This window comes from Sorex fumeus, unplaced genomic scaffold (genome assembly GCF_029834395.1).
Source record: "Sorex fumeus unplaced genomic scaffold, SorFum_2.1 ptg000122l, whole genome shotgun sequence".
Lineage (NCBI taxonomy): Eukaryota > Metazoa > Chordata > Mammalia > Eulipotyphla > Soricidae > Sorex > Sorex fumeus.
The window spans coordinates 63,581,401-63,607,707 of record NW_026606179.1 but is presented as its reverse complement, the minus strand read 5'-3'; the positions used below and the strand labels follow the sequence as shown (position 1 = coordinate 63,607,707).

The window sequence follows — 26,307 nt, the reverse complement described above, 5'->3', positions numbered from 1 at the left end:
GATCCCGTGGACCTGGCCATTGACAGTGATCATCTTTTATTAGGTTTTCAACCATCTAGTGGAATAAGCAGCACAAATTCGTATCTTGGACCTTTTGAGTCATACCTTTATATTGAAGGGAACTCCGGAAGTAGTTATATAAGAAAAGTTAAAGAGCGGGGCATGAGCCATAAAACAGCGGGTGCTTGCCTTACACGTGGCCTACCCAGAGTCTATTCCCGGCACCCAAAATGGTCATCCAAGCCTGCCAGGCGTGATCCCAGAGCGCAGATCCAGGAGCAAGCCCTGAATTCCACTGGGTGTGCCCCACCACCACCAAAAAAATAGAAATGTTAAAGAAAACATTTATCTAGGATCCAAAGAGATAGTACAGCAGCTAAAGTGCTTGTCTTGACTATGGCTGACCTGGATTTGATCCCCAGAACCTCATAAGTCCCTTGAACTATGCAGGGGGTGATCCCTGAGCATCCTAGAGTGTGATCCGAAAACCAATTTATAAAAAAAACAAAAACAAAAGAAACACCCTCCCCCACCAAGAAATCTGCGTTATTTTCCTAAAAGAAACCTAAATTAAGATATACTAATTTAAATCAAACTCTGTCTGTGAATTTTTCCCCATAACTTTTAGCCAAAATTCCTTTACACCCTGTAAAAACAAAACAAAACAACTTCATCTAATCATTTCTGGAAGTTGTTAACTTTACTGCTTTATAATAGCAAATTTTGTAAAGAATTTAGATTCATGTTTCTGAACTTGCATTTATTTTTATTCACCTAAAATTTCTTTGGAAAAACATTTATCAAAACTCAATTCCTTAATTTTCTTTCTTTGGCAACTACACACAGAGGGGTGCTCAGGAATTACTGTTGGCTCTGCTCAGGGATAACTCCTGGAAAGGAATCTAAACTAGGTTGGTAGCACACAGAACTACATGTTGTACTATTCCCTAACCGTTTTATTATCTTAAACATATCAGTGTGTCAAAATTAGAAACTTAGTTGAGATTTTAAAAAAACGGAGTCATGCAAAACTTTGAACTAGATCAAGTTACCAGCAGAAAAATGTTTAAAAGAGATACTTCCTTAATAATGCAAATGGTGGATTTCTTGAAAAGAAGGCCCTTCTCATAATTTAAGGTGATGGAAATAAAGTAGACAAAAAGCATCTAAATAGTGTACATAATGGTGATCATAAGCAATAATGTATAGAAAATAAGAAGCTTACTCACCCGCAGCAACTGAAAAGTAGCACTGTGGCACTGTCCTCCCGTTGTTCATCAGTTTGCTTGAGCGGGCACCAGTAACGTTTCCATTGTGAGACTTCTTGTTACTGTTTTTGGCATATCAAATAAGCCACCTGGAGCTTGCCAGGCTCTGCCTTGAGAGCGGGATACTCTCTGTATCTTGCTGGGCTCTCCAAGAGGGACAGAGAAATCAAACCCAGGTCGATCGCATGCAAGGCAAACGCCCTATGCGCTGTGCTATTGCTCCAGCCCAACTAAAAAGTAAATCACTCAAAATATTCACGTTTGCATGTTAGCACTCTCTCACTGGGAGCTGTCATATCTCATATTTAAAATTTATTCTATAGACCAGTAACATTATACTGACATGTAATTGCAATTTACTATGCAGCAAGAAATGAGTCAAGAATAAAAATAATCTACAGTGTCTGTTTAACTTTGTATAGGCAACTGCTGAGTCACTTTGTTTTTTAACATTTGTACTTTGATACAATGCTTATATGTGTATAGGAATACCACAGTACAGGATGCGGCTAGCCCAGGTACAAAGTACTAAATTATTTTGAAAAGAAAATAAAAGAAAATGAGAAGCTTAAAAGAGAATGTTGTTTCCCTGGCATGATCCCCAACCTGCAAGCCCCAGAGCACGAAGTGAGTAGCCCGGGCTCCGGCACCAGGTCGTTTATTTGGAGTGACAGGGACCCACAACCATTTCCAGGCTTCTTGACAGACGTCAGTCACGTGGGGGGGCGGGGGCAGGACTTCCGGGGGCGGGAAGCCGGGTAGGCTGATAGGCAGGGTTCGCGCACGCTCCACTCCGTCCACCATTGCTGGGCGCCAATTGGCCGAGCGCTGCCCGCTGACGGGGCTTCACAGGGCGGCGCCTCAAGCGGGAAGACGCGGCGTCCTGGCACCCCAGCCGGAGTGGGGCGAAGCCATGGTAGGGGCTTAGCTATGCGAAACGCTCAGAACTCCAAGCCCAGACTTTCCAGTTCCTGCCCGGAGACCCCGGGGCCCTCGCCCTAAGAGGACCCAAATCCCTCAGCTCCAAGGGAAACCAGACCCACAGACCCGGCATGGGGTCGCGGGGCTGGGGCGTGGGGGTGGGAGGATCTCCTCAGATGATGCCCCCAAAGCGCCGCAGCCTCAAAGGCTCCCAAAGGGAAACAGATCCAATGCTCAAATCACCCCCAAATACTCCAAGTACCTCTGCCTTGGGCACCCCCAGCCTCCCGTCTGGGAACCCTGGAGAGACCAGGTTCCCCCACCTCAGGGCTGCTGAGAACACCGGCCAGGGACCCCAGCCCCTTCACCTCAGAGACCTGCTCTGACAGCGAGGTCGGGGAACCGAAAGCCCCTGAGGAAGAACCCCCAGCCTGCAGGCCTGAGAGACCGGTCCTGAGGGCGCGTCGCTGCCTGGACGGAACCGGTGACACGAGGCACATTGGGTGTTTTCTGAATGAGCTTCGTCCCCGTCCTTCCACCCAATTGATTGCCTTTTTGATTTTTTGTCCACTCGTGGCAGTTTCCAGAGCTGCAGACTGGGCGCAGGGGCCGCTGCCTGTGGTGCTGAGAGATCTTGTGGTGCCGGAACTCCGACCAGACCTGCCACATCGCAAGCCTCTGCTGGCCCTGGTGTTCTGGTTTTCTTTTATTTAGAAGCATGATTTGCATAGTTGTTTGCAATGGGTTTTCAGGCATACAGTGTTCCCACCTCCAATCCAACCACCCACTGCCCCATCCCTCCATGCTTACTACCTCAGATTCACTCCCACCTGTCCATTCCTCAAAAGATACATTTTTTAATTTAATTGTTGTAGTTTGATTCCCAAGATTAAGGCAGTATTGGATTTAGTGGCTTAGACGTAGATAGCAGGCCTCTGCACCATAGAAAAACCTAAGGCCCCTGGCCCCTGTGGCCCCTGTACCTCCAGACCTCATCTTGTTTTCCCCCTCCGTTTTACTTACTTAGAATTTTTATTTCTGTAATCCATAACCAGTGATTTTTCCCATCTTTGCTACCTACCATTCATTTCCTATAAGGGTTAAGATACTCCAGTTACATCTATGGGCATGTAACTAAGATACTCCAGTTACATCTATGTTGCAACAAATTGCATGATTTCATTATTTTTTTCTTCTTTTTGGGTCACACCCAGAGGTTCTCAGGGGTTACTCCTGTCTCTGCACCCAGGAGTTACTCCTGGCAGTGCTCAGGGGACCATATGGGATGCTGGGGATCAAACCTAGGTAAGCCCCATACAAAGCAAACCCTTCTTGCTAGACTATCACTCTGGCACAATTTCATTATTTCTTATTGGGTTGTTTCTAAGCCCAGATTTTTCCATAATTCCCTGGTGGAAAAGCTCAATGCTCTTCCACAATGTATGTTCATGTTCTTACAGGGATCCCTGTCATCAGCCAGGGACCACAATGTCTCCTCCCTTACAGCACCTCATTACACACCCAAAGTCAGGGCCAACTCTTGGCTGCCTTTCCTTAGATGGGCATTATGATGGGAAAATAAAGTAGTAAAGTCTAATTAACATCAAGATGATCTGTTTTAGGCAGGGACTCGATAATCAATACCCTTCGGACATTTTTTAGCATCCTCTAATCATTATGGGGTCCCACCTCTTCCTACCTAATCATGATGGATACTGGCTCTGGGAAGTGCTCCAGGTTGTTTGCTCTTAGAAACCTCTTCTTCCACAGACCTATTGATCTGGGGACTGAGACCAGGAGGTCTGGACAGTTTTACAGACAGGGTTCCAGGCACCATGATCCTGGACAGGTCAGCAGAGACAAACAGCCAGGGAGAGGCAGGAAAACTAATGTTGAAACCCATGGTAAGAGTGGGAGGCATGGCAGGACAGGGCTGCACCAGGCTCCAAGGTGGATGGTAGGAAAGATGCAGATAGGGTCCTGGTGACAAAGAGTGGTATACTTCTCTGCATGTACACACAGCAGAGCACTTGGTTCTGCTGGATGTGAGAGAATGGGACATCAACTAGACAGGGATATGTCCTGTTCAACAGGACACTATGGGAAAGAGAGATCATTGGGTTTGTTTCACAGAGCCCACCCAGAAGCCACAGGCTACACCCAGGAAACCCAATTAAGAATGCCTAGATAATTCTATAACTGTAACTCACTAATGGAATCCATATCTTTTCTAGGCCAAAGACAGTTTCAAAGACATTTCTATGTACTTCTCCAAGGAAGAATGGGCAGAGATGGGAGACTGGGAGAAAATCCGGCATAGGAATGTGAAGAGGAACTATGAGGAGCTGATATCTATAGGTAAAAGAGAGAGCTGGCTGCCAGAGCCCGGGGAATGAGTTTTCAAGTCTTGCATTAGTTTACCTCTCCCTTAGGCTGCTGCCTTCTGTGTGGAAACAGATGTAGAGGAAGATTTTGTTCTTTGATGTGAGTGTGAAGCTGCTAGATCATTTTACTTTGTTCTAGAAAAATACTTTTCTTGTTTCCAGGTCTCAGAGCAGCTCGACCAGCATTTATGAGTCACCGAAGACAAGCCATCAAAACTCACTTAGATGACACTGAGGAGTCTGATGAAGAATGGACACCAAAGCAGCAAGGTGAGGGAAGCAGAGGGTTCAAAAATGTCTTCATGAAACTGACTTAGTTTAAGGTTAGGTTTCTGCTGGATCTTGGGCATTATAAAGGTAGCGATGTTTTCTTTTAAAAAACACACACAAATGTCCAAAGACACAGTAAAAGAATATCCTATATAAAGTTTTGAATTATGTAAAAAATTACATATTTTACATGCTTTAAATAATTATTTTTGTTTTGTTTTGTTTTGTTTTGGGCCACACCTGGCAGTACTCAGGACTTATTTCTGACTCTATGCTCAGGAATCTCTCCTGACAATGCTTGGGGGATCATATGGGGTGCTGGGAATCAGACGTGGGTGGGCAAAGCAAATGCTCTACCTGTTGTACTACTTGTTCTGCCCAAAATTATTGATAGTTAGAGTTTTTATTTACAGTGCTGGATATTGAACCCAAGTCCCTGCACATGCAAGTAGAGCAAGTGCTTTACAGCTGAGTGTCATACTCAGCCACATATTTAAGTACTATATTACATGCATTAGTAATTTAAATACATTAATAAGCAGTCAAGTTATGAAAATATAAATATGAGTAAGTTGCACCTCTCTAATAATAGTTATCCATAAGAGAAAGAGAAAAAATTGGCAGGTGACTTTGAAATCACAATCACGATCATCCTGTTGTTCATCAAGTTCCTTGAGTAGGCACCAGTAATGTCTCCTTCATCCTAGCCCTTGAGATTTTAGAAAGTGCCACATTCAAGGCTCTTTCAGGATCAGGAGAATGAGACCCATAATTGTTACTGGTTTTTGGCATATTGAGAATGCCACGGGGAGTTTGCCAGACTTTGTCGTGTGGGCAGGATGGTTTTGGTAGCCTGCCGGGTTCTTCAAACTAAAAACTAGATAATGAGAGTCTCCTGCCCCTGCGCCTGGTTGTCCTCACCGGGGCCCCTTGGAGGGGGGCGGGTTGAGTTTCTCTCCCCGCCCCGAGCAGAGCCTCAGCAGCCGAAGACCTCCAGAACCAGCCACAGCCATACTGAGACCACGACCTTGAAATATCTTAATTTGTAACCTATATTTATTTACTCTGCTTTGCTTTTTTGGTCACACTCATTGATGTTCAGGGCTCACTTCTGGTTTTGTGCTCAAAGATACTGTAGTGAGGTTCTAGGGACCATATGTGTTACTAGTATTGAACATGGGTAAGATGTGTGTAAGACAAGGACCATGCCCACTGTACTATCTCTTTGGTCCCTGTTTACTTATATCTCTCTCAATCTCTCTCTCACTCTCTCTCACTCTGTCTCCCTCCCTCCCTTTCTCCCTCTTCCTCTCCCTCTCCCCCTGTATCCCTCCCTCCCTCCCCCATGCAACATGTGTGGTGCTGGAAATTAATTGATCCCAGGTCAGTGCCTTGCCTGCTATACCTTCTTTTCAACCCCTCTCTGTTACTTTATAGTTATCCATACTGTGCTTAGATTTTTCCTTCCTTCCTTTCTTCCTTTCATCCTTCCTTCCTTCCACCTGATGCTGCTTCTCTGTTCTTTTATAGTTATCCATACTGTACTTAGTTGTTTCCTTTCTTCTTTCCTTCCTTCCTTGCTTCCTTCCTTCTTTCCTTCTTCCTTCTTTTCGACGCACCACGTGGTGCTTGCAGAAAATTCCAGTCTGTGTTTGGGTGTCACTCCACTGGGGCTCATGCTGGGCACCATGCTTTTCCAGGGACTGAACCCACATCTCTCACATGCAAAGCATGTACTCCAATTTTGGTTTTTTTCTTTCCTTTTTGGTTTTATGGCCATTTCTGGGGTGTTCAAGGTTTACTTCTTGGTTCTACATTCAGGGATAGATTAATTCTGGCGGGGGGGGGGGCTATAGGATCACACGCATACTGGGGGTGACCATGAGTAAACTACTTATAAAGCAATCACCTTACCCAGTAAGATTGTTTTTAGGAGGTGTAGAGAGTACAGTGGGTAAGGCTCTGGCTCTGTACATGAGCAACCCAGGTTCAACGTACTACACCACATATGGTACCCTGAGTCCCTCTAGGAGTATTATATGAGTGCAGATCCAAGAGTAATTCCTAAACAAAACAAAATAGAACAAACAAAACCAGAAACTTCAATCATAGGCTGGAGAGATAACTCAATGGTCTGGAGCACTGGCAGGTGTGGCCTCCAAGTACTAAGCCAGGAATAGCCCCTGAACAACACCATCTATACCATCTCTCCAACCCCTCTCTGTTCTTTTACAGTTATAGTACGGCCTGAAAAAGTTAATAAATTTAATCTATGACTTTACATTAAAGAATTTTTTAATGTTAAGGCACCATGATTTACAGTTATTCATAATTTGATAACTACAAGCTCAACTACAAATTGAATGATTTGTTTAAAAATCAAAACACAGCTGGAAGATAGCTCAGTACATAAATGACATGCTTTGCATGGAGACAATTTGTTCAATCCCGGGTATCACATAGTACTCTAAACGATTGGCAATCAAAGAGGAGGGAGTAATCTCTGAACATTGCTGTGTAGCCCCAAAAAATAATAACTCTTTTCAGCTCACAAAGTCACCATCTACAAATATCTTCACACTTTAAGGTTTCAACACATGAATCTGGGAAGACATATTTGAGTCCAGAGAACCCAACTTTTAATTAAGTTATTTGAGGTTTTTTTTAAAATAGGAGAGGTCTTTATACATTCTGTGTATTTATTTTACTTATTCATATCTTTATTATTGTAGTGGACACACCCAACACTATTAGGCAATCTAGGACATGATGTTCAAACACTGAGGAGGGGCTCAGAAACATGAGGCAGTGCTGAGAAGCAGACTTTAGAAGAGGTAATCTCAGAGCCTCACACCTGCTAGGCAGGCACACTGCCTGGATCATTTTTCTGGCCCCTTTATATACTTGGGATGTTAACTACTTATCTGGTATGCTTTACAAATACTTTGTACATTTCTTGTGTTGGACACAATAAATCACTGCCCATTCCAATGATATGAAGCTTCTCCCTAAAAAGTTTTTTATCTCTTTTCCCATTTGTTGATTTTTTATTAAATCATGGTGATACACTGTTACAAAATTGTTCGTGATTGAGTTTCAGTCATATAATGTTCCAACATCCATCCCTTAACCAGTGTATGTTTCTCACCACCAATGTCCTCCGTTTCCCTCCCTGATCCCCAGTCTGCCACTATGGCAAACATTTTTCTTCTCTCTCTCTTTCTCTTTTTCCCCCATTTTTTCCTTTTAGGCAGTGGTATGCAATACTGTTACTGAAAGGGTTTCATGCATATCACTTTACCTCTTTTCAGCACCCAATTCTTGACCAGAGTCATCATTTCCAACTATCATTGTCATAGTGATCACTATGTCCTAACTGCACTCCCACCTCCCACTTGTGGTAAGCTTCTTACCATGGACCAGTCCTCCTGGCCCTCATTTCTATTGTCTTTGCGTATTATTCTCATACTATGTTTTTATGTCCCACAAATGAGTGCAATCATTCTATATTTGTCCCTCTTCCTCTGACTCATTTTACTCATCATGATACTCTTCATGTCTGTGATTTCTCAAAGTATTGTGTGGGTTGTACAACATGCGTGGGTTCTGTGGCGAGGGCCACCTCCCATCCTTCCCAGACTTTCCCAGCAGAAAGACAGAGACAGAGAGATGGTGAAAGTGTTCACAACCTGATGGTGAAAGTGTCCATTTAATGCATAACTGCTAGCATACTTGTAGAACATCTGAGTGGGGTTGAGGTGAGGATATAGGTGTGATTGATCATTTACAGAGATAAAACATTTGGCAAAGGCAATTAAACAAAACATTTGGCAGAGGCAATTCTCTTGGGGAGATTAACTCAAGGAGACACTCTCCCAGGGACATCTACATTGCTTTTGTCTTTTCTTCTAGTTGTATATGTTTAACAATTAAGTTTACTTTTTATCAATACTTGCAGTTATTTGGATAAACACAGTAAGAGACAAAGATCCCAACACTTTGCTCTCTGGGCTCAGAGAGCAAGCAAGGCTTTTACCATAAATCCCAGACTAAGTCCTCAGGCCAGTTCAGCATGTCCTTCCCCATGGAGGTCCTATCTCTTAAAGGTATAACAGCTTGCATCAAGACCATGCATTTATGCTTTTTAGACTGTCCCATTCTGATGCCGGGGTAGATTTGCCACTTGCCCCGGGTCCATCCCAGCGGGACCTCCCTTTTGGGGTGTTAGAAACTACAGCAACTGAAGCCTGAGCCAAGTAATTATGACCAATGCCCCAAAGTAGGTACTTTTCAGAGTCAACCAACTCCCGAATATTAGGAGCATAGCATTAATGGTCTTTCTGTGTTTAACCAAAGAGCATTGCTCTATAGTAAAATATAAAAATGCTATAGCAGGGAGCTGGAGAGATAGCACAGCAGGTAGGGCATCTGCCTTGCATGCGGCCAACCCGGGTTCGATTCCCAGCATCCCATTTGGTCCCCTGAGCACTGCCAGGAGTAACTCCTGAGTGCAGAGCCAGGAGTAACCCCTGTGCATCATTGGATGTGACCCAAAAAGCATAAGGAAAAAAAAGAGCTATAGGGAAAAGTTTAGCAGGTATAGCAGGTACAAATACACAGCACTTCAAATACAAAGTCCGGACTTACCAAAAAGTTTTGGCTTATAAGTAATCAAGACTGACTTGGGGAGCTGAGACAATGGGAGGTAAAACACAAAGAAAATATTAAAGATAAACTTTAATTAAATTAGGGATGCTAGCAAGAGCACGGTAAGCTTCTCCATAAGGAGGAAAAAGGGCAATTCAGTGATGAAGCAACAACACTTAGGGTTAATATCCAACACATGTCCATCCACGTATGAGCAAATTTCATGACTTCATTTTTCCTAATGGCTGCATAGTATTCCATTCTGTAGATGTGCCAGAACTTCTTTATTCGTTCCTCTGTTCTCAGGCACTTAGTTTGTTTCCAGATCCTGCCTATTGTTAATAGTGCTGCAAAGAATATATGAGTGCAGATGCCTTTTCTGTATTGTAGTTTGGGTCCCCTAGAGTATTTTTGCAGGAGCAGTATTGCTGGGTCAAAAGAGTCTTAATATGTTTATTTATTGCTTTTTGGTGTCACAATCAGTGATGCTGGAGGTTATTCTTGTATTCAGTATGCCAAACACAATAACAACAAGTCTCACAATAGAGATGTTACTGGGCCCGCAAATCGATGAACAATGGGAGGACCATGACCATATATAGCACCGTCCTCCCATTGTTCATCGGTTTGCTTGAGTCGCCCAGTAACGTCTCCATTGTGAGACTTGTTGTTACTGTGTTTGGCATATCCAGTACGTCATGGGTAGCTTGCCAGGTTTTTGCCGTGTGGGCGAGATACTCTCGGTAGCTTGCTGGGCTCTCCGAGAGGGGCGGAGGAATCGAGCCTGGCTTTGCCGGTCCAGCAGTTTGCAAGGCAAATGCCCTACCGCTGTGCTATCGCTACAGCCCATGTATATATATAGTACCAGGAATCAAACTTGTGTCTCCTGCATGCAAGGCATGCGCTCATCCCTTTGACCTACCTCTCTGGGCAATTAAATATTTTAAGCAAAATTTATAGCTTTCATTGTATAATTTATACATTTCATTGTGTAAATCTTTTGTTTGGGAGGATTTTTTACATTGCAATGCATATATTTGAATATTGAGCCATATTACCTGCCCCTTTATATAAATATATGCCTCTCAGAGAGCCCAGCAAGCTACCGAGAGTATCCTGCCCACACAGGCAGAGCCTGGCAAGCTACCCATAGCATATTCAATATGCCAAAAACAGTAACAACAACAGGTCTTATTCCCCTGGCCCTGAAAGAGCCTCCAATCGTTGGGAAAAGAAAAGAAAGAAGAGGCTGCTAAAATCTCAGGGCTGGGAGGAATAGAGACGTTACTGGTGCCCGCTCGAATAAATCAATGACAATGGGATGACAATGATACAACAATCACCTGATTCCTTGTGTAAATCTCCTTGGTTAGATTTTTTTCATAATTTTTCATCCATTTTTGTTGTTACTTGTAAAAGAATCACTCTCTTTATTTCCTTTTTGGTTTGTTGACTACTAGTGCATAGAAATGTAATTACTTTTTGTTTTTGGATCACACCCAGCAATGCTCATTAATTACTCCTGGTTCAGTGCTCAGGGTTACTCACAGAAGTGGTCAGGCACCGGGTGGTGCCAGAAATCAAACCTTACATACAGGGAGCCAGAGCAGTAATATAGAAAGTAGGGCACTTGCCTTGTAGCTGACCCAGGTTTGATCCCTAGCACTCCATATGGTTCCCTGAAGCTGAAAGCCTGATCATAGAGACAAGAGTAAGCCCTGAGGACCCCTGGGTGTAGCTCCAAAACATCCAAAACCAAATAAAAAAGAAAAGGAAGAAGAAAATAAAAGGAAACATTAAGTTCATGCATACAAAGCATGAACTACCAGCTGCTGCCACGCTCCAGGCCAAGCCTCACAGAACCAGGTAAAGCAAAACTTTGTGACCTTGGATTCTAGGCTCAACAGGACCCAGAAACAGAGATCCTCTGCCTGCTTCCACCAGTCCCCAGTGACCCAAAGACCACACCCAGAAGACCCACCCTGCTGGTGCCAGATAAATACCTCATTGGCCAACCTCCACTACCTCCATGCTCCAGACCACTTCCCAGATCTTGCGGCAGCAATACATCATAGGACACTTAATACCCATTTTCCGCACCATATTTGATGGGTTTCAAATATGGTGTGAACCATGGAATCACCTGTAAGGGTGATTAGAGGCCGCCCTAAAAGCCTCCATCCCTCTTGGAGAGCCCGGCAAGCTACCGAGAGTATCCTGCCCACACGGTAGAGCCTGGCAAGCTATCCGTGACGTATTCAGTATGCCAAAAACTGTAAAAACAATGGGTCTCATTCCCCCTGACCTGAAAGAGCCCCCAATATGGCAACATTAAGAAGGAAAAGCAAAAAATAAATAAATAAAAGATGAGCAAGGAGAGGCTGATAAACTCTCAGGGCCGAACTAGGCTGCCAAAACGAAGAAGGACTAAAATGACTGTACTTTCAATGCATGTATGCTGGCATTGGAAGCATCCATCAAGAACATGATGGTGCAAGCACAGAAGTACGACATCATTGGTCTGATCAAGACAAGAAGGCATTGATCATATCACACCATTTTCAACACTGGAGAAGAACTGTTCCTCAGAACATGCGACGATAGAGTGTCGGTGGTGTCAGTGTCCGTGTCAACATGAAGTTGGCCATGAGCATTGATTTATTCAAATGCCTAACAAACCGAATCAGATTATTACACTTGAATAGATGTGGCTCACTGCCGGCAGTTTCTGTCTTCGTCATCTACACACCAACATCCAACTAAGATGAAGAAGAAATTGAGAAGTTCAACATGGAGCTGGAGAAGTTCTATAAAGAAGACCACAACTTCTACAAGATCATTGTCAGTGATTTTAATGCCAAGATAGGACCGAGAAGGAATGAACATCTCTGAATGCAGTAGCTACCTGGGTTGAGAACTCAACATGAGGAACGACTTGGCACCAGAACTGTGCAGGAGGAAGAGAGCGACGTTGAGCACCTTCAAGAGTGTCAAAGAAGCTGTTAAGAGGATGAAAAACCTCCAGCTCTGGGCACATCTTTTCGACTCTACCATTCTTCCTGCACTGACATACACCTCAGAGACCTGGGCCCTACGAAAACAGGATGCGAATGCTATTCAGATATTCCAAAGAGGAATTGAAAGAGCTGTGCTTAGAGTATCACACTTCACTCAAGTGAGAGAAGGAATCCAGAGTTCTGACCTCCATCGACGATCAAGAATCAGGGACGCTGTCTTGTTTGCCAAGGCATCGAAAATCAGATGGGCCAGACACGTAATGCAATTTAGAGATGACCACTGGACTAGAGTTGTTACCAACTGGATTCCACGGGAGATCAGATGGATGCGTGGGCGTCCACCTACGAGATGGTCAGACTTCTTCGTCAAAACCCTTAATAAACAGTTTGAAGCCCTTCATGTTCCTGGAGTGAGCAGATGCCATTGGGCTACACTAGCATGCAACAGGGACGGATGGAGTTATTACTGGCACCCACTCAAGCAAATTGACAGTCAACAGGATAACAAGTGATACAAGTGATACAAAGCATGATAATTAGTCCAGTTTTATAATTCTGGCCCCTGCAGTTGGTTTTTGAATGTTCAATTTGAATTTTGTAATTTTGCTCAATTCATTGACTACTTCTAACAAGGTGTATGTGTCTGTGTTCAGTGTATGTGTGTGCCAGTCTGCGTGTGTGTTTGTGAGAGAAAAAGAGACCATCAGAATTCTATACACATAAGATCATGTCATCTGTGAATAGATAAAATTTTATTCCTTGCTTTCCAAATTGAATGCCGCTACCTTTTTCTTTTTCTTACCTAATACTTTTGGCTGGAGTGATAGCACAGCGGTAAGGCGTTTGCCTTGCACGCAGCCAACATGGCCGACCCAAGTTCGATTCCTCCGCCCCTCTCGGAGAACCCGGCAAGCTACCGAGAGTATCTTGCCCGCACAGCAGAGCCTGGCAAGCTCCCCGTGACGTATTCGATATGCCAAACACAGTAACAACAAAGTCTCCAATGGAGATGTTACTGGGCCTGCTCGAGCAAATCAATGAACAATGGGAGGGCATTAAAAAAAAATACTTTGGTTAGGATTTCCAATGTTATGTTAGATAGAGGGGCTGGACCAATAGCACAGTGGCAGGGCGTTTGCCTTACAAGCAGCCAACATGGCCGACCCGAGTTTGATTCCCCCGCCCCTCTCGGAGAGCCCAGCAAGCTACCGAGAGTATCTCGCCCGCACGGCAGAGCCTGGCAAGCTACCCGTGACATATTTGATATGCCAAACACAGTAACAACAAGTCTCATGATGGAGATGTTACTGGGCCCTCTCGAGCAAATCGATGAGCAACGGGAGGACCATGACTGTGACTGTTAGATAGAAGTGAAAAGAAGAGTCAGTTTGGCCTGAAGTGATAGTGTAGTGTGTAAGGTACTTGCATTAGACATGGCCAATCTGGGTTTGATCTCCGGCACCCCATATGGTCCCCTGAGCATCACAGGGAGTGATTCCTGAGTGCAGAGCCAGGAGTAACGCTTGAGCATCATTGGGTGTACACCCCCCAAGAAAAGTCATCTTAAGAATAGTGGCATAGTACAGACGTTCAGGTTCTTCCTTTGCATACAGTTTAATCTAGTTCAATCTCCACCACCGTGTTTGATCTACTGAGCACTGCCATGGGTCACTGCTTAGCACAGATCCAAGATTGGCCCCTGAATATTGACAGGTATATCCCAAACAAAGATTAGGCATCTTTGCCTTGTTCTTTATCTTAGGAGAAAAAAATCTCCATTTTTATTATTGATTATGTAATTATTGATTATGTAATTAAATGAAATGGGTTTCTGTGTATGCTCTTAATAATTTAAGATAATTTCCTTCCATTCCAAATTTGCTGAGTATTTTGGTCCCGAAAGATCCATTTATTTATTTCTTTATTTATTTACTTTTGCAATGCTGGGAATCAAACCCAGGACTTCACACATACTAGCTTTGTGCTCTACCACTGTCATATTTCATTGGCACCCCAATCAATTTTTTAAAACAGTAAATGTACCACTATAGAGATACACATGATAGAGCATATGCTTAGCATATGCTGAGTTCAACCCACAGAATTGCTTGAACCCCAGAGTAACGCCAAGCATAGACCTATGGAACCATCGATCTTCAAAATATTTTCAGAGCTTCTGCACCTCAAAAGAAACAGTGACCAAAATACAAAGACAGTCTACAGAATGAGAAAGGATATTTGCCCAATACACATCCGACAAGGGGTTGATATCAAGGATATACAAAGTACTGGTTGAACTCCACTAGAAGAAAACATCCAACCCCATCAAAAAAATGGGACAACGAAATGAACAGAAACTTTCTCAAAGAAAAAAATTTGAATGGCAAAAACGCACATGAGAAAATGCTCTACATCATTAATCATCAGGGAGATGCAGATCAAAACAACAATGAGATATCATCTCACACCACAGAGACTGGCCCACATCCAAAAGAACAAAAGCAACCGGTGCTGGCGCGGATGTGGCGAGAAAGGGACCTTCCTTCACTGCTGGTGGGAATGTCGACTGGTTCATCCCTTTTGGAAAACAGTATGGACGATTCTCAAAAAATTAGAAATTGAACTCCCATTTGACCCAGCAATACCACTCCTGGGAATATACCCCAGAAAGGCAAAAAAGTATAGTCGAAGTGACATCTGCACTTGTTTGTTCATTGCAGCACTATTTACAATAGCCAGAATCTGGAAAAAACCTGAGTGCCCGAGAACAGATGACTGGTTAAAGAAACTTTGGTACATCTACACAATGGAGTACTATGTATCTGTTAAAAAAGATGAAGTCATGAAATTTACATACTAGTGGTACTACATGGAAAGTATCATGCTAAGCGAAATGAGAGGGAGAGACATAGAAAGACTGCGTTCATCTGGGGAACATAAAGTAACAAAATAGGAGACTGACACCCAAGAATAGCCAAGATAAGTACCAGGAGGTTTACTCCATGGCTTGTAGGCCAGCCACACATGCTAAGGGAAAAGGCATCTCAGATAGAGAAGGGAGCACCAAATAAAGGGTTTTAGGAGGATCCTCTCAGGATGGGAGAAGCTTGCTGAAAGTAGACTCTAGACCGAACATGATTGCCACTCAATGTCTCTTTTGCAAACCACAGCACCCGAAAGGAGAGAGAGAACAAAAGAGAATGCCCTGCCACAGAGGCAGTGTGGGAATGGGGGGGTGGGGGGGAAGGATACTGGGATTCGTGGTGGTGGAAAATGAGCACCAAACCAACAAAATAAAAAGATATACAGGATAGGGCATGTGCATCACATAGGATCAACCCAGTTCAATATCTACAACCACTTAATCTTAATTAATCACTTAACTTCCCGTTAGTCCTCTATTTGCTCGAGCGGGCGCCAGTAACATCTCCATTCGTCCCTGTCGCGTGCCAGTGTAGCCCAATGGCATCTGTTCGCTCTGGGAACATGAAGAGCCTCAAACCAATAGTTCATGATCTTGATGAAGAAGTCTGACCATCTGGTAGGTGGGCAGCCACGCGGTCTTTTGACATCCCGTGGGATCCAGTCAGTAACAGCTCTAGTCCAGCAGTCGTCTTTAAATCTCATTACGTGACCAGCCCATCTGATTTTTGACACCTTGGCAAACGAGACAGCGTCCCTGATTCTTGATCGTTGACGGATGTCGGAACTCTGAATTCTTTCTCTCATTTGAGTGAAACGTGATATTCCAAGCATAGCTCTTTCTATTCTTCTTTGGGATACCCGAATAGCATTCTCATCCTGTTTATGTAGGGCCCAGGTCTCTGAGGCATATGTTAATGCAGGAAGAACAGTGGAATCAAAGAGATATGCCCGGAGCCGGAGGTTCTTCGTCCTCTTAGCTATTTCTTCGACGTTTTTGAAGGCGATCCAAGCCGTTCTCTTCCTCCTGTGCAGCTCGGGTGCCAGGTCATTTGTCATGTTAACTTCTCGACCTAGGTACACATAGCTGTTGCATTCGGAGATGGTCGTTCCATTGAGAGCGAATGGGGCATCAGGAATGAGGCTGTTTCTCATAAACATTGTCTTCGTAAGATTCAGTTGTAGTCCTACCTTTCCACACTCACGGTCAAAGTCGGCCAGCATTTGTGCCGCTTGGCTGATGTTTGGTGTTATTAAAACAATGTCATCAGCAAAGAGGAGGTGGTGTAGTTGCCGACCATCTATCTTCACTCCCATTCCTTCCCATTCCAGTCGTCGCATGATGTTCTCGAGGGTGGCACTGAAGAGTTTCGGTGAAATGGTATCACTCTGCCGAATCCCTCTCTTGACATCAACGATCACTTCTTTGTAGAATGGTGAGATCCTGGTAGTGAATCCGCAATACTGCTCATGGAGGATCCTGATGTATTGGGCTTGAATGCCCTGATTGGCTAGGGCTTCAATGACTGCTTCCGTCTCAACAGAATCAAAGGCCTTCTTTAAATCAATGAACGTTAAACAGAGCGGCATCTTGAACTCCCAAGAAACCTCAAAGAGCTTGGTTATCATGTGGATATGGTCGATGGTGCTGAATCCTTTGTGGAACCTGGCTTGCTCGCATGGTTGTCCTTCATCTAGTGTTCTGCCAATCCTATTTAGGATGACTCGAGTGAACAACTTGTAGATGACAGACAATAGGCAGATCGGGCGATAGTTGCCAATGTCATGGATGTCTCCCTTCTTGAACAGTAGTACGGTCCTGCTGGTTTTCCATTGGGACGGAACCTTGCATTCAGACAGGTAGCGTGTGAAGAGCCGAGCCAGTGTATTGATGAGTACTGACGGCAGGTTCTTCAGGTGTTCAGGTCTCACCTTGTCTGGGCCGGGTGCTGTTCATTTCTTTACTGACGAAATGGCGTGTCGGATTTCGGAAGGGAGAACGTTGGGAATGACATATCCATCCTGTGGAATTTGGTTTGTCGGCAAGTGGACATGACTATCGAAGAGATTTGAGTAGAAGTCATGGATAATCTTCTCCATTGCCATTCTGGAGGATGTGATGGATCCATCAGGACGTCAGAGGGCAGTCATCTTGGTCTTGTAGTTGGCGAAGGACAGGTGGGTGTTACATACACAACCACATACCACATAAAGTGTTCAAGTAAGGCCAGGAGTGACTGAGCACAGACCCAGGAATAGCCAGATTCTGGATACTGTGAATAGTGCTGTAATGAATATAACAGTACAGATGCCTGAACATTGTTGTGTGTGGCTGAAAAACACAAACCCCAACACCAGAATCCTAACCTATACATACGGTCCCCTAGCACCACCACCAGGGGTCACTCCTGAGCACTGCCACTTGTGACCCAAAAGTAAAAAGAAAAAACATCTTTGGCAAATCCTTGCATTACTCAATCTCTGGTTCAGAATTCTGTGTCCAGTAATAAGAATCTTTAGAGTCTGGAAATATTTACAAACCAAAACATTTCTTTCTCCTCATCTTTTAGTCAAATCTCTTTGGGTGGCCTTCAGAGCAGAGCAGAATAAACACCAGAAGGTGAGTGTTTCCCAAATACTATTGACAAGAAAATTCATTGTGGATTTAAACCCAGGTAAGAGTAGGAGAATGGGCAGAGTATCCTAGGATCTTCTGCCTAACTTTCCTGATTATTTTAGCACAATGTGCTGTGTCACTATTTCTAATATTGCTAATAGCAACACAGAAGGAATTGTGTTATATAATATGTTTAATGGGCTGGAACGATAGCACAGCGGTAGGGCATTTGCCTTGCACGCAGCCAACATGGCCGACCCGAGTTCAATTCCTCCGCCCCTCTCGGAGAGCCCGGCAAGCTACCAAGAGTACCTCGCCCGCACGGCAGAGCCTGGCAAGCTACCCGTGATGTATTCTCAATATGCCAAACACAGTAACAATAAAAGTCTCCAAAGGAGATGTTACTGGGCCTGCTCGAGCAAATATGTTTAATATTATATATTAATAATTAATAAATTTATTCATATCTTATAATACTACATTATACAAAACAAACACTGTCCTCCCATTGTTCATCGATTTGCTCGAGCGGACCCAGTAACGTCTCGATTTTGAGACTTGTTGTTACTGTGTTTGGCATATCGAATGCATCACGGGCAGCTTGCCAGGATTTGCCACGCAGGCAAGATACTCTTGGTAGCTTGCTGGGCTCTCCGAGAGGGGCGGAGGAATCAAACCTGGCTCGGCTGAGCTGGCTGCGCACAAGGCAAACGCCCTATCGCTGTGCTATCGCTCCACCCCGCTACATTATACATGTTATATATTTCCCCCCACCCCTGTTATATATTATTAAACACTCTCTGTTCTTGTTTTATTGTTGATGTGGTGGCCTGGTTTGCAGTACTGTTAATCTGCCAGCTGTATTAGTTAGCCTGTAGTTAGGTTTGGGGTTTTAGAGGGCCCAAGTTGTCATGTGCACGGGGTTGCTTAGGAGGTACTACTTGGTCTATGCTTAGAGGTCACTCCTGGTCAGATTCAGAGGACTATATGTGATGCCAGGTAAGCAAACTAAGGTAAGAAGCATGCATGTTTTTTAAAATCGTTTGCTTAGCCTGCTTGCCTTGACACTGAATAAAAGAGGTTAGAGATAATAAAGGAGTTAAAGTGCTTGCCTTGCACACAGCTGGCCTGGGTTTGATTCCTGGCACTCCAGAGGAATCCCTAAGCATTTCCAAGAGTGACTCCTGAGGGCCAAGTGATACTAGTGAAGGAAAGGTACTTGTGTTGCACGTGGCCAACCCAAGTTCAATTACCAGCATTCAAAAACCATTCAATCCAAATGGTTTGCCCTTGTCCTTCACCTAATTTTCAGATGCTCGGTCCTTTGTAGTTTTCTTTTGGGTGGGGGGGGGGTCATGCCAGGCGGTGCACAGGGGTTACTCCTGGCTCATGCACTCAGGAATCACTCCTGGCGGTGCTCAGGGGACCATATGGGATGCTGAGAATCGAAACCGGATCGGCCACATGCAAGGCAAACACCCTACCCACTGTGCTATCACTCCAGCCCAAGTCCTTTGTAATTTTCAATTTCCCTTTTTTCATACACTTACAGAAGGTCTCCCATTTCTTTCTTTTTTTGTTTTGTTTTGTTTTATGTTGGTGCTCAGGACTTACTCCTGGCTCTGCACTAAGGGATCACTACTGGAGGGCCTCAAGACCATATGGGGTGCCAGGGGTCAAACCTGGGTTAGCTGCATGCGAGGCAAGTGCCATATTTGTGGTACTATCACTCCAGCCCTGTGGAGAATAATTCTGAAAGAAAGGTGAAGGGAAAAGATCTTAAGACATGGATTCTAGTCTCATATTCAATACCATTTAGGTTCTTTCTTTTCCCTATAAAATTTAAGCTCTAGGTATTGACAATACTGCTGACATATTAAATTCATGCATATAAAAACATAGTATGAGAGCTAAGTGATTAAAGAAATGCACGTTGTCTTTTAATATTTGACTCACCTTGAAGGGAACGTCCAGGACACCCATTAGTAATGAATCTAGCTCAAAGGAATTATCAGGAACAGGTAATCTGCTTAACACGAGGTGCATAAAGCAAGCCCAGAAACCACTGCCCCCTCCTGGAGAAGCTAGTACCTCTGGACAGTTTTCTAAACCAAAATTGGGTAAGTGATCATTTGGAATCTTCAGTCCTTCTAAACTTTCTAAAAACCATTCCCTAATTCTGTGGGATGTACTTTGTATTGTCGTTGATTTAAGCAGGCTAAATGGAGTCCTAAAGTTAGTTCAAGGGTCACGGAAAATTTTTATATATTCAATGAATACTAGTATGTAAAGTACATATAGTCATTGATTTGTTTGTTTTGGGGACACATCCAGCAGTGCTCAGGGGTCACTCCTGGCTCTGTGCTCAGGGATCACTCCTAGAAGTACTTAGGGGAACCTATGGGGTGCTAGAATTAAACCTAGGTCAGCTGTGTGCAAGGCAAGCACCTTATTGGCTGTGCTATCTCTCCACCCCTTAGTTTATACAGAGATTGAAAAAATTAAATGTCAGAGGATGCATACAGGCAAGTTGTCAAGTAAATCCGTCTGCAATCATAGGAACCATAGTTTCTTGTTTGTCCAGGCTTTGATTCACTGCACAACACATACTGTTCCTCAACATAAAATTTGTGCATAAATCTTCTTTACTCTTGGGGAGGGGGGAGTTGTGACATACCTGGTAGTTCTTGGCAGCTAATTAATCTGGCTGTGTACTCAGGAAATGTTCCCAGGGGTGCTCAGGGGACTATTCAGCCCTTTGAACTGTCTCTCCAGCCCTGCAAATAAATAGCAGGGCCCCTCCCTAACAGTGCTCAGGAGGCTCTGGGGTTCTGAAATTCACAACCATTTGGGCCTACAGTTCAGTGTTGAAGTCTGAGGATGTGGTGCAGCTTGGGCCTTGCGATGCTAGAGATTATCCAGACCACCCTCCCAGGCCACAATATGTGGTGCTTGGGGACTTCCAGGCCTACATCCAACAGTGCTCAAGAGGACATGTGGTAATGGGGGCTATACCCCAGTCAATTCAATCACTGAACTAGCCCAGAATAAAACTTTTTAAATAAAAAGTCTATAAAATAGGGGCTGGAGTGATAGCACAGCGGGTAGGGTGTTTGCCTTGCACATGGCCAACCCAAGTTCAATCCCCAGCATCCCATATGATCCCCCAAGCACCACCACAAACAGTAATTCCTGAGTGCAGAGCCAGGAGTAATCCCTGAGCATCATCGTGTGTGACCCAAAAAGCAAAAAAAAAAAAAAGTCTATGAAATAATGGAGTACTAGGTGTGTGGCTCAGCTACTATATAGATATATGAAGTAAATGGTAATTAAAATTGAATTAGACATCTGTGGTCAATGTGGACTCCTTTCCTCTAAACCAGTCATTAAGGGATAGGGAAAGGGGAGAGAGAATATATAGAGGGACATGATTTGGTAGGAAGATATTAAATATTTATTGGAAGAAAAGAAAAAAGAAACTAACATTCCAGAATGTCATCCATCTGACTCTCCTGTTCTGCAACACAGAACTCAGGAGAAAGGAGCCCGAGGTGAAGATGTACAGCTTAAGAGAAAGAAAGGGCCATGTATATCAGGAGGTCAGCGAACCCCAGGATGATGATTACCTATGTAAGTTGCCCCTTTTGCTCACTTGTAAAAAAGACTATATATCTTGGTACAATTATTTCCCCCTCATCTTTGATCCCAATGATGTCATTGCTGGGCTCTTCTAGAAGTTATGTTCTGCAGTATGTATTCAGTGGGGGCGTGTAGTTTGGGTCACACCTGACAGTGCTCAGGAATTACTCCTGACTCTCTTCAGGGGACTGTGTGGTGCCAAGGATAGAGCTGGAATTAGTTATAGTCAAGGCAAGTGTCTTAACTCTTGTACTACCTCTTTGGATCCCAGAAGTGTGTATTATATTTTCCCTAATCCCTCTGCCCTCTGTTCAGATTGTGAGAGCTGTCAGAACTTCTTTATCAACAAATGCTCTGTTCATGGATCACCTATATTTGTAAAGGACAATGCAGTAGCCAAGGGGCATTCTAACCGTTCAGCCCTCACTCTACCACATGGACTGAGGATCGGACCATCAGGCATCCCTGAGGCTGGACTTGGAATATGGAATGAAGCATCTGACTTGCCACTGGGTCTGCACTTTGGCCCTTATGAGGGTCAGATCACAGATGATGAAGAGGCAGCCAATAGTGGGTACTCCTGGCTGGTGAGAAGCACATTTTTCCCTGTCCTCTGCCTTCCCACATTTCCCCCGACACACCTCCATGGATTGATGGAGTCTCATCTTTTTTGTGCTAGCACAGGGATTGATGGGACGATCTTATTAGCACTATCTCCTGAGTAAACGCTGCATGAACATAAAGTGCCTATGGGAAGGGTAGATAGGAGCACAGTGCTACAGACACAGAGAAGTAGTTCATTCCTTGAGGCTCCCTGCTCTAAGTAAGCATTCCAACTGAGATGGTTGGATAAGACCAAGAATCATATCATGTGGTCTCAATTAGAGATTTCAGCTGTGCAGGCGAAAAGCATTGCTGACAATAGAGGATGTCATTCTTCTATTCCCTACCCACCAAAAAAGGCTCTTCCTTTTCTAGATCACCAAAGGAAGAAACTGTTATGAGTATGTGGATGGAGTGGATGAATCTTTGGCAAATTGGATGAGGTAAGACCAACAGGCTCTAAATTCCAGAGAGGACTTCCTCTCTCACAAGCCTATGTTCCTTTCTTTCCTTCTCATCAGCCAACAGTGGGTACTCCTCGCTGGTGAGAAGCACATTTTTCCCTGTCCTCTGCCTTTCCACATTCCCCCCCAACGTACCTCCGTGGATTGATGGAGCCTCACCTTTTAAGTACTAGCACATGAATTGAAGGGATGATCTTATGAGCACTATCTACTAAGTAAACTCTGTATGAACATAAAATGCTCATGGGAAGCGTAAACAGGAGCACAGTGCTACAGACACAGAGAAGCAGTTCTCTGCGTGTCAATGGTCTCCTTTGATACTCTTCCTTCTTTCTCTTTGTTTCTCCACACTGTGCTCTTTCCTTTCTAGAGAAAGATGGAGAATAAAAGATACTCTGTGTCTTTAAAATATAAATCTCTGTCACTGTCACTGTTGCTGTCCTCATGGATTTGCTCTAGCGGGCCCAGTAACGTCTCCATTGTGAGACTTGTTGTTTCTGTGTTTGGCATATCGAACATGTCATGGGTAGCTTGCCAGGTTTTGCCATGCAGGCAAGATACTCTCGGTAGCTTGCTGGGCTCTCCAAGAGCGATGGAGGAATCGAACCAGGGTCGGCCAGGTTGGGTGCATGCAAGGCAAACGCCCTACCCACTGTGCTAGCTAGAAAAAAAATATGTATATAAAAATTAAAATCCTGGGGAGCCTAGATTTTCCAAGAACACTGGATTCACACTTTAATTGATCTATTCAGCATGTATTGATCCTTACTATGTCCTCGTCTTTGACCTCATAACCCTCATCTGTCTCCAGTAAATTCTGTGGTATTTATTGGAGACAGATGTTAAATAATTGATTTTAGGACTATTAAACTATGGTTTTCCTAATATCTTGTAAATTCACAGTGCAAGGGTAACTAAAGGGAACTGTGATGGCAACAAACTAGAACAGGGATAAGCAGCATCTGGTCCTAGACTTAGAACTGCCCTAAAGGTTCTCATTTTGTCAGAGGATTTCGAAAGCAAAGAAACTTTTATTTGTTTATGCTATTGTGTTAAGACAGAGGTAACCACCCCCATATCCCCCCATTCCAGTGTCATTGAAAACTTGGAGCATGCTGGTGTATAGCCCCTCAAACACTGGTGGTTTTTTTTTTTTTTTGGTTGTTCTTGTTGTTTTCTGTGAGGGGAAGCACACCCTCTGGTGCTCAGGGCTTACCTGGGTCTACACTCAGGAATCACTCCTGGAAATTTTCAGAGGATGATATAGGGTGCTGGAGATAGAACACGGTGGGCTGCATGCAAGGCAAGCTCCCTACCTGAAACACTGTAACTCTGGCCCCAAACACCGGGTTTTGTTTTATATTTTGGTCACTGGGTTTTATGGGTAATCAAAGTGGAAACAGCTTTAGAAAATGGGAACTTATGACTATGATGTGCTTTCTGTTACTTCCTCAATCACAGATATGTGAACTGTGCCAGGGATGATGAGGAGCAGAATCTAGTGGCCTTTCAGTATCACAGGCAGATCTTTTACCGAACCTGCCGTATCATCAAGCCAGGCTGTGAACTGCTGGTCTGGTATGGAGATGAGTATGGCCAAGAACTAGGCATCAAATGGGGCAGCAAGTGGAAGAGTGAACTGACAGCAGAAAAAGGTGGGTTCTGCTGAACAAGAAGACTGGAGAGGTGGACACCAAAAAGCAAAGATAAGGAAAGTGAAAAAAAGATTTTGGATTTGCTTGGGGGAGCAAATGAGCACTGCAAGTTGAGAGCAGGAGAACATAGGCATTATGAGGGTGATGGAGGCCAGTGAAGGGAAAGAAGCACAGAGGGTATGAGGGTAAGGAGGGAGCTTGGACAGACACGTAAAAGGCTTGGGGCCTCCAATTTATGCAGAAACGTAGGATTTTCCTTTTTTGTTTGTTTGTTTTTATTTTGGGGGTGGAGTGAGCAGAGCTTATTCCCATGCTCAGGAATCACTCATGGCCAACCTTACTCGCTGTTCTCTCTCTCTAGCTACTGGAGTACATCTTTGCATGTAGGAGTCCTGTGTCTAATCCCTGGCAATGTGTGGTCCCCAGCACTGAGCCAGTAGTAACCCTGAGTACAACTGGCAAAAACTGAAAAACTGAAAAAATAAAATTTTTTACAAGTAAATAAAACTAAATTTCCTATTATATAAGACTGAATGAAATAAAATGGGAAACTTGCTATAAGGCTTAAGGGAGGGTCTATTTAACTTTCTGATTTGCTGAAACCTAAGAGAGTAATCCATGGTCTAGTTGAAGCAGCAGGAATTCATCCCTTAGTAAGTGGGGCCTAGAAAATTCTCTCATCTAATATGGAACACTTCCTGGAGGAAGAAGACTCCATGCTTTTTTTTTAATTCTTCACTTTGTGCTTTGGGCTTTGGGTGTGAAACTCAGTGGTTCTCGGGAGCTACTCTAGGTGCAGTTCTTGGGACTGAGTCCCAGAAGTACTGTGAAATCATACAGTATTGGGATCTAACCCCTATTCAGAATTGGTACTTCTTCCCACTTTGTTTATTGTAATAGCGGTTGTAAGGTCACACCCAGCAGTACACAAAAGGCCATGCAGTGTTTGGGGATCAAAGCTAGGACCTTACCTACTTGAGTCATAGTCCTGGCCCTAAATATAACTTTTGGGGGTTTGTTGGGATGGACAAGGATTGTGCCACACCCATTAGTGTTTAGAACTTATTCTTGGATCTGTGCTCAGGGATCACTCTTGGCAGTGTTGGGGAGACCATATGTAGTGTTGGGGACTGAACTGGGATTGGCCACATGAAAGGCCAGTGCTTTAAAACTTGTACTATCTCTCTAGCCCCCAAATATGACTTTTTAGATTTGTTCACATATAATCTTTCTAATCACATCCCTATTCTGCCTCCCACATTGGCACAAGTCCAAGCTAGGTGCTTCCTAACCAAATCAATACCTTTCCCTTCAGAGAAAGTCACTAGGTATAATCTCACCTCCTGGAATCAAGTGTCATTACATCTCAGGGACATAAAAGATCTTTATAAACAGCATCAGAGGGTTAATAACTTCAGGGTGCTTGTATATAGAAAGGTCACTTGCAGACCTTTTGTCAAAAAGTTTCTAGATATATGCTTTCTGAATTTAGCAAGAATATTCAGTGGCTACAAATGGCATGAAGGCATAGCTTGCTTTATCAACAAAATTAGAAAAACTAGGACAGGTTTTAGTAGAATACAGAGCTATGATGCAAACAGCCTTGTCAACATCTACTCTAACCAAAACCTTCTCTTTCAGCAGAACTAAAGCCTGAGATATATCCATGTCCCTGCTGCTCTCTCGCCTTCTCTAATCAGAAATTCCTCGGTCATCACGTGGAACACAGTCATCCCTCTCTAATCCTCCCAGGAACATCTGCAAGAGCACACCCAAAATCAGTGAATTTCTGTCCAGGTGATCAGAATCAGTGGCATCAACATTCTGATCCATGTAATGACAAACTTGACAAACCATGGAATGACAGACTTGAAAGTCATAAGTCCAAAGGAAAGTCCAA

At 43.9% G+C, this 26,307-nt stretch overlaps 1 protein-coding gene across 1 annotated transcript; it reads left to right on the top strand.

Moving 5' to 3' along the window:
- The first annotated feature begins 4,024 nt into the window (after positions 1-4,024).
- Positions 4,025-26,192, top strand: PRDM7 (PR/SET domain 7). Its single transcript, XM_056136160.1, is given in 10 exon segments — positions 4,025-4,093; positions 4,424-4,547; positions 4,736-4,843; positions 18,000-18,049; positions 20,010-20,166; positions 21,575-21,676; positions 22,001-22,272; positions 22,664-22,731; positions 24,214-24,411; positions 26,108-26,192. Coding segments are annotated over 10 exon segments (1,233 nt in total).
- The last annotated feature ends 115 nt before the right edge of the window (positions 26,193-26,307 follow it).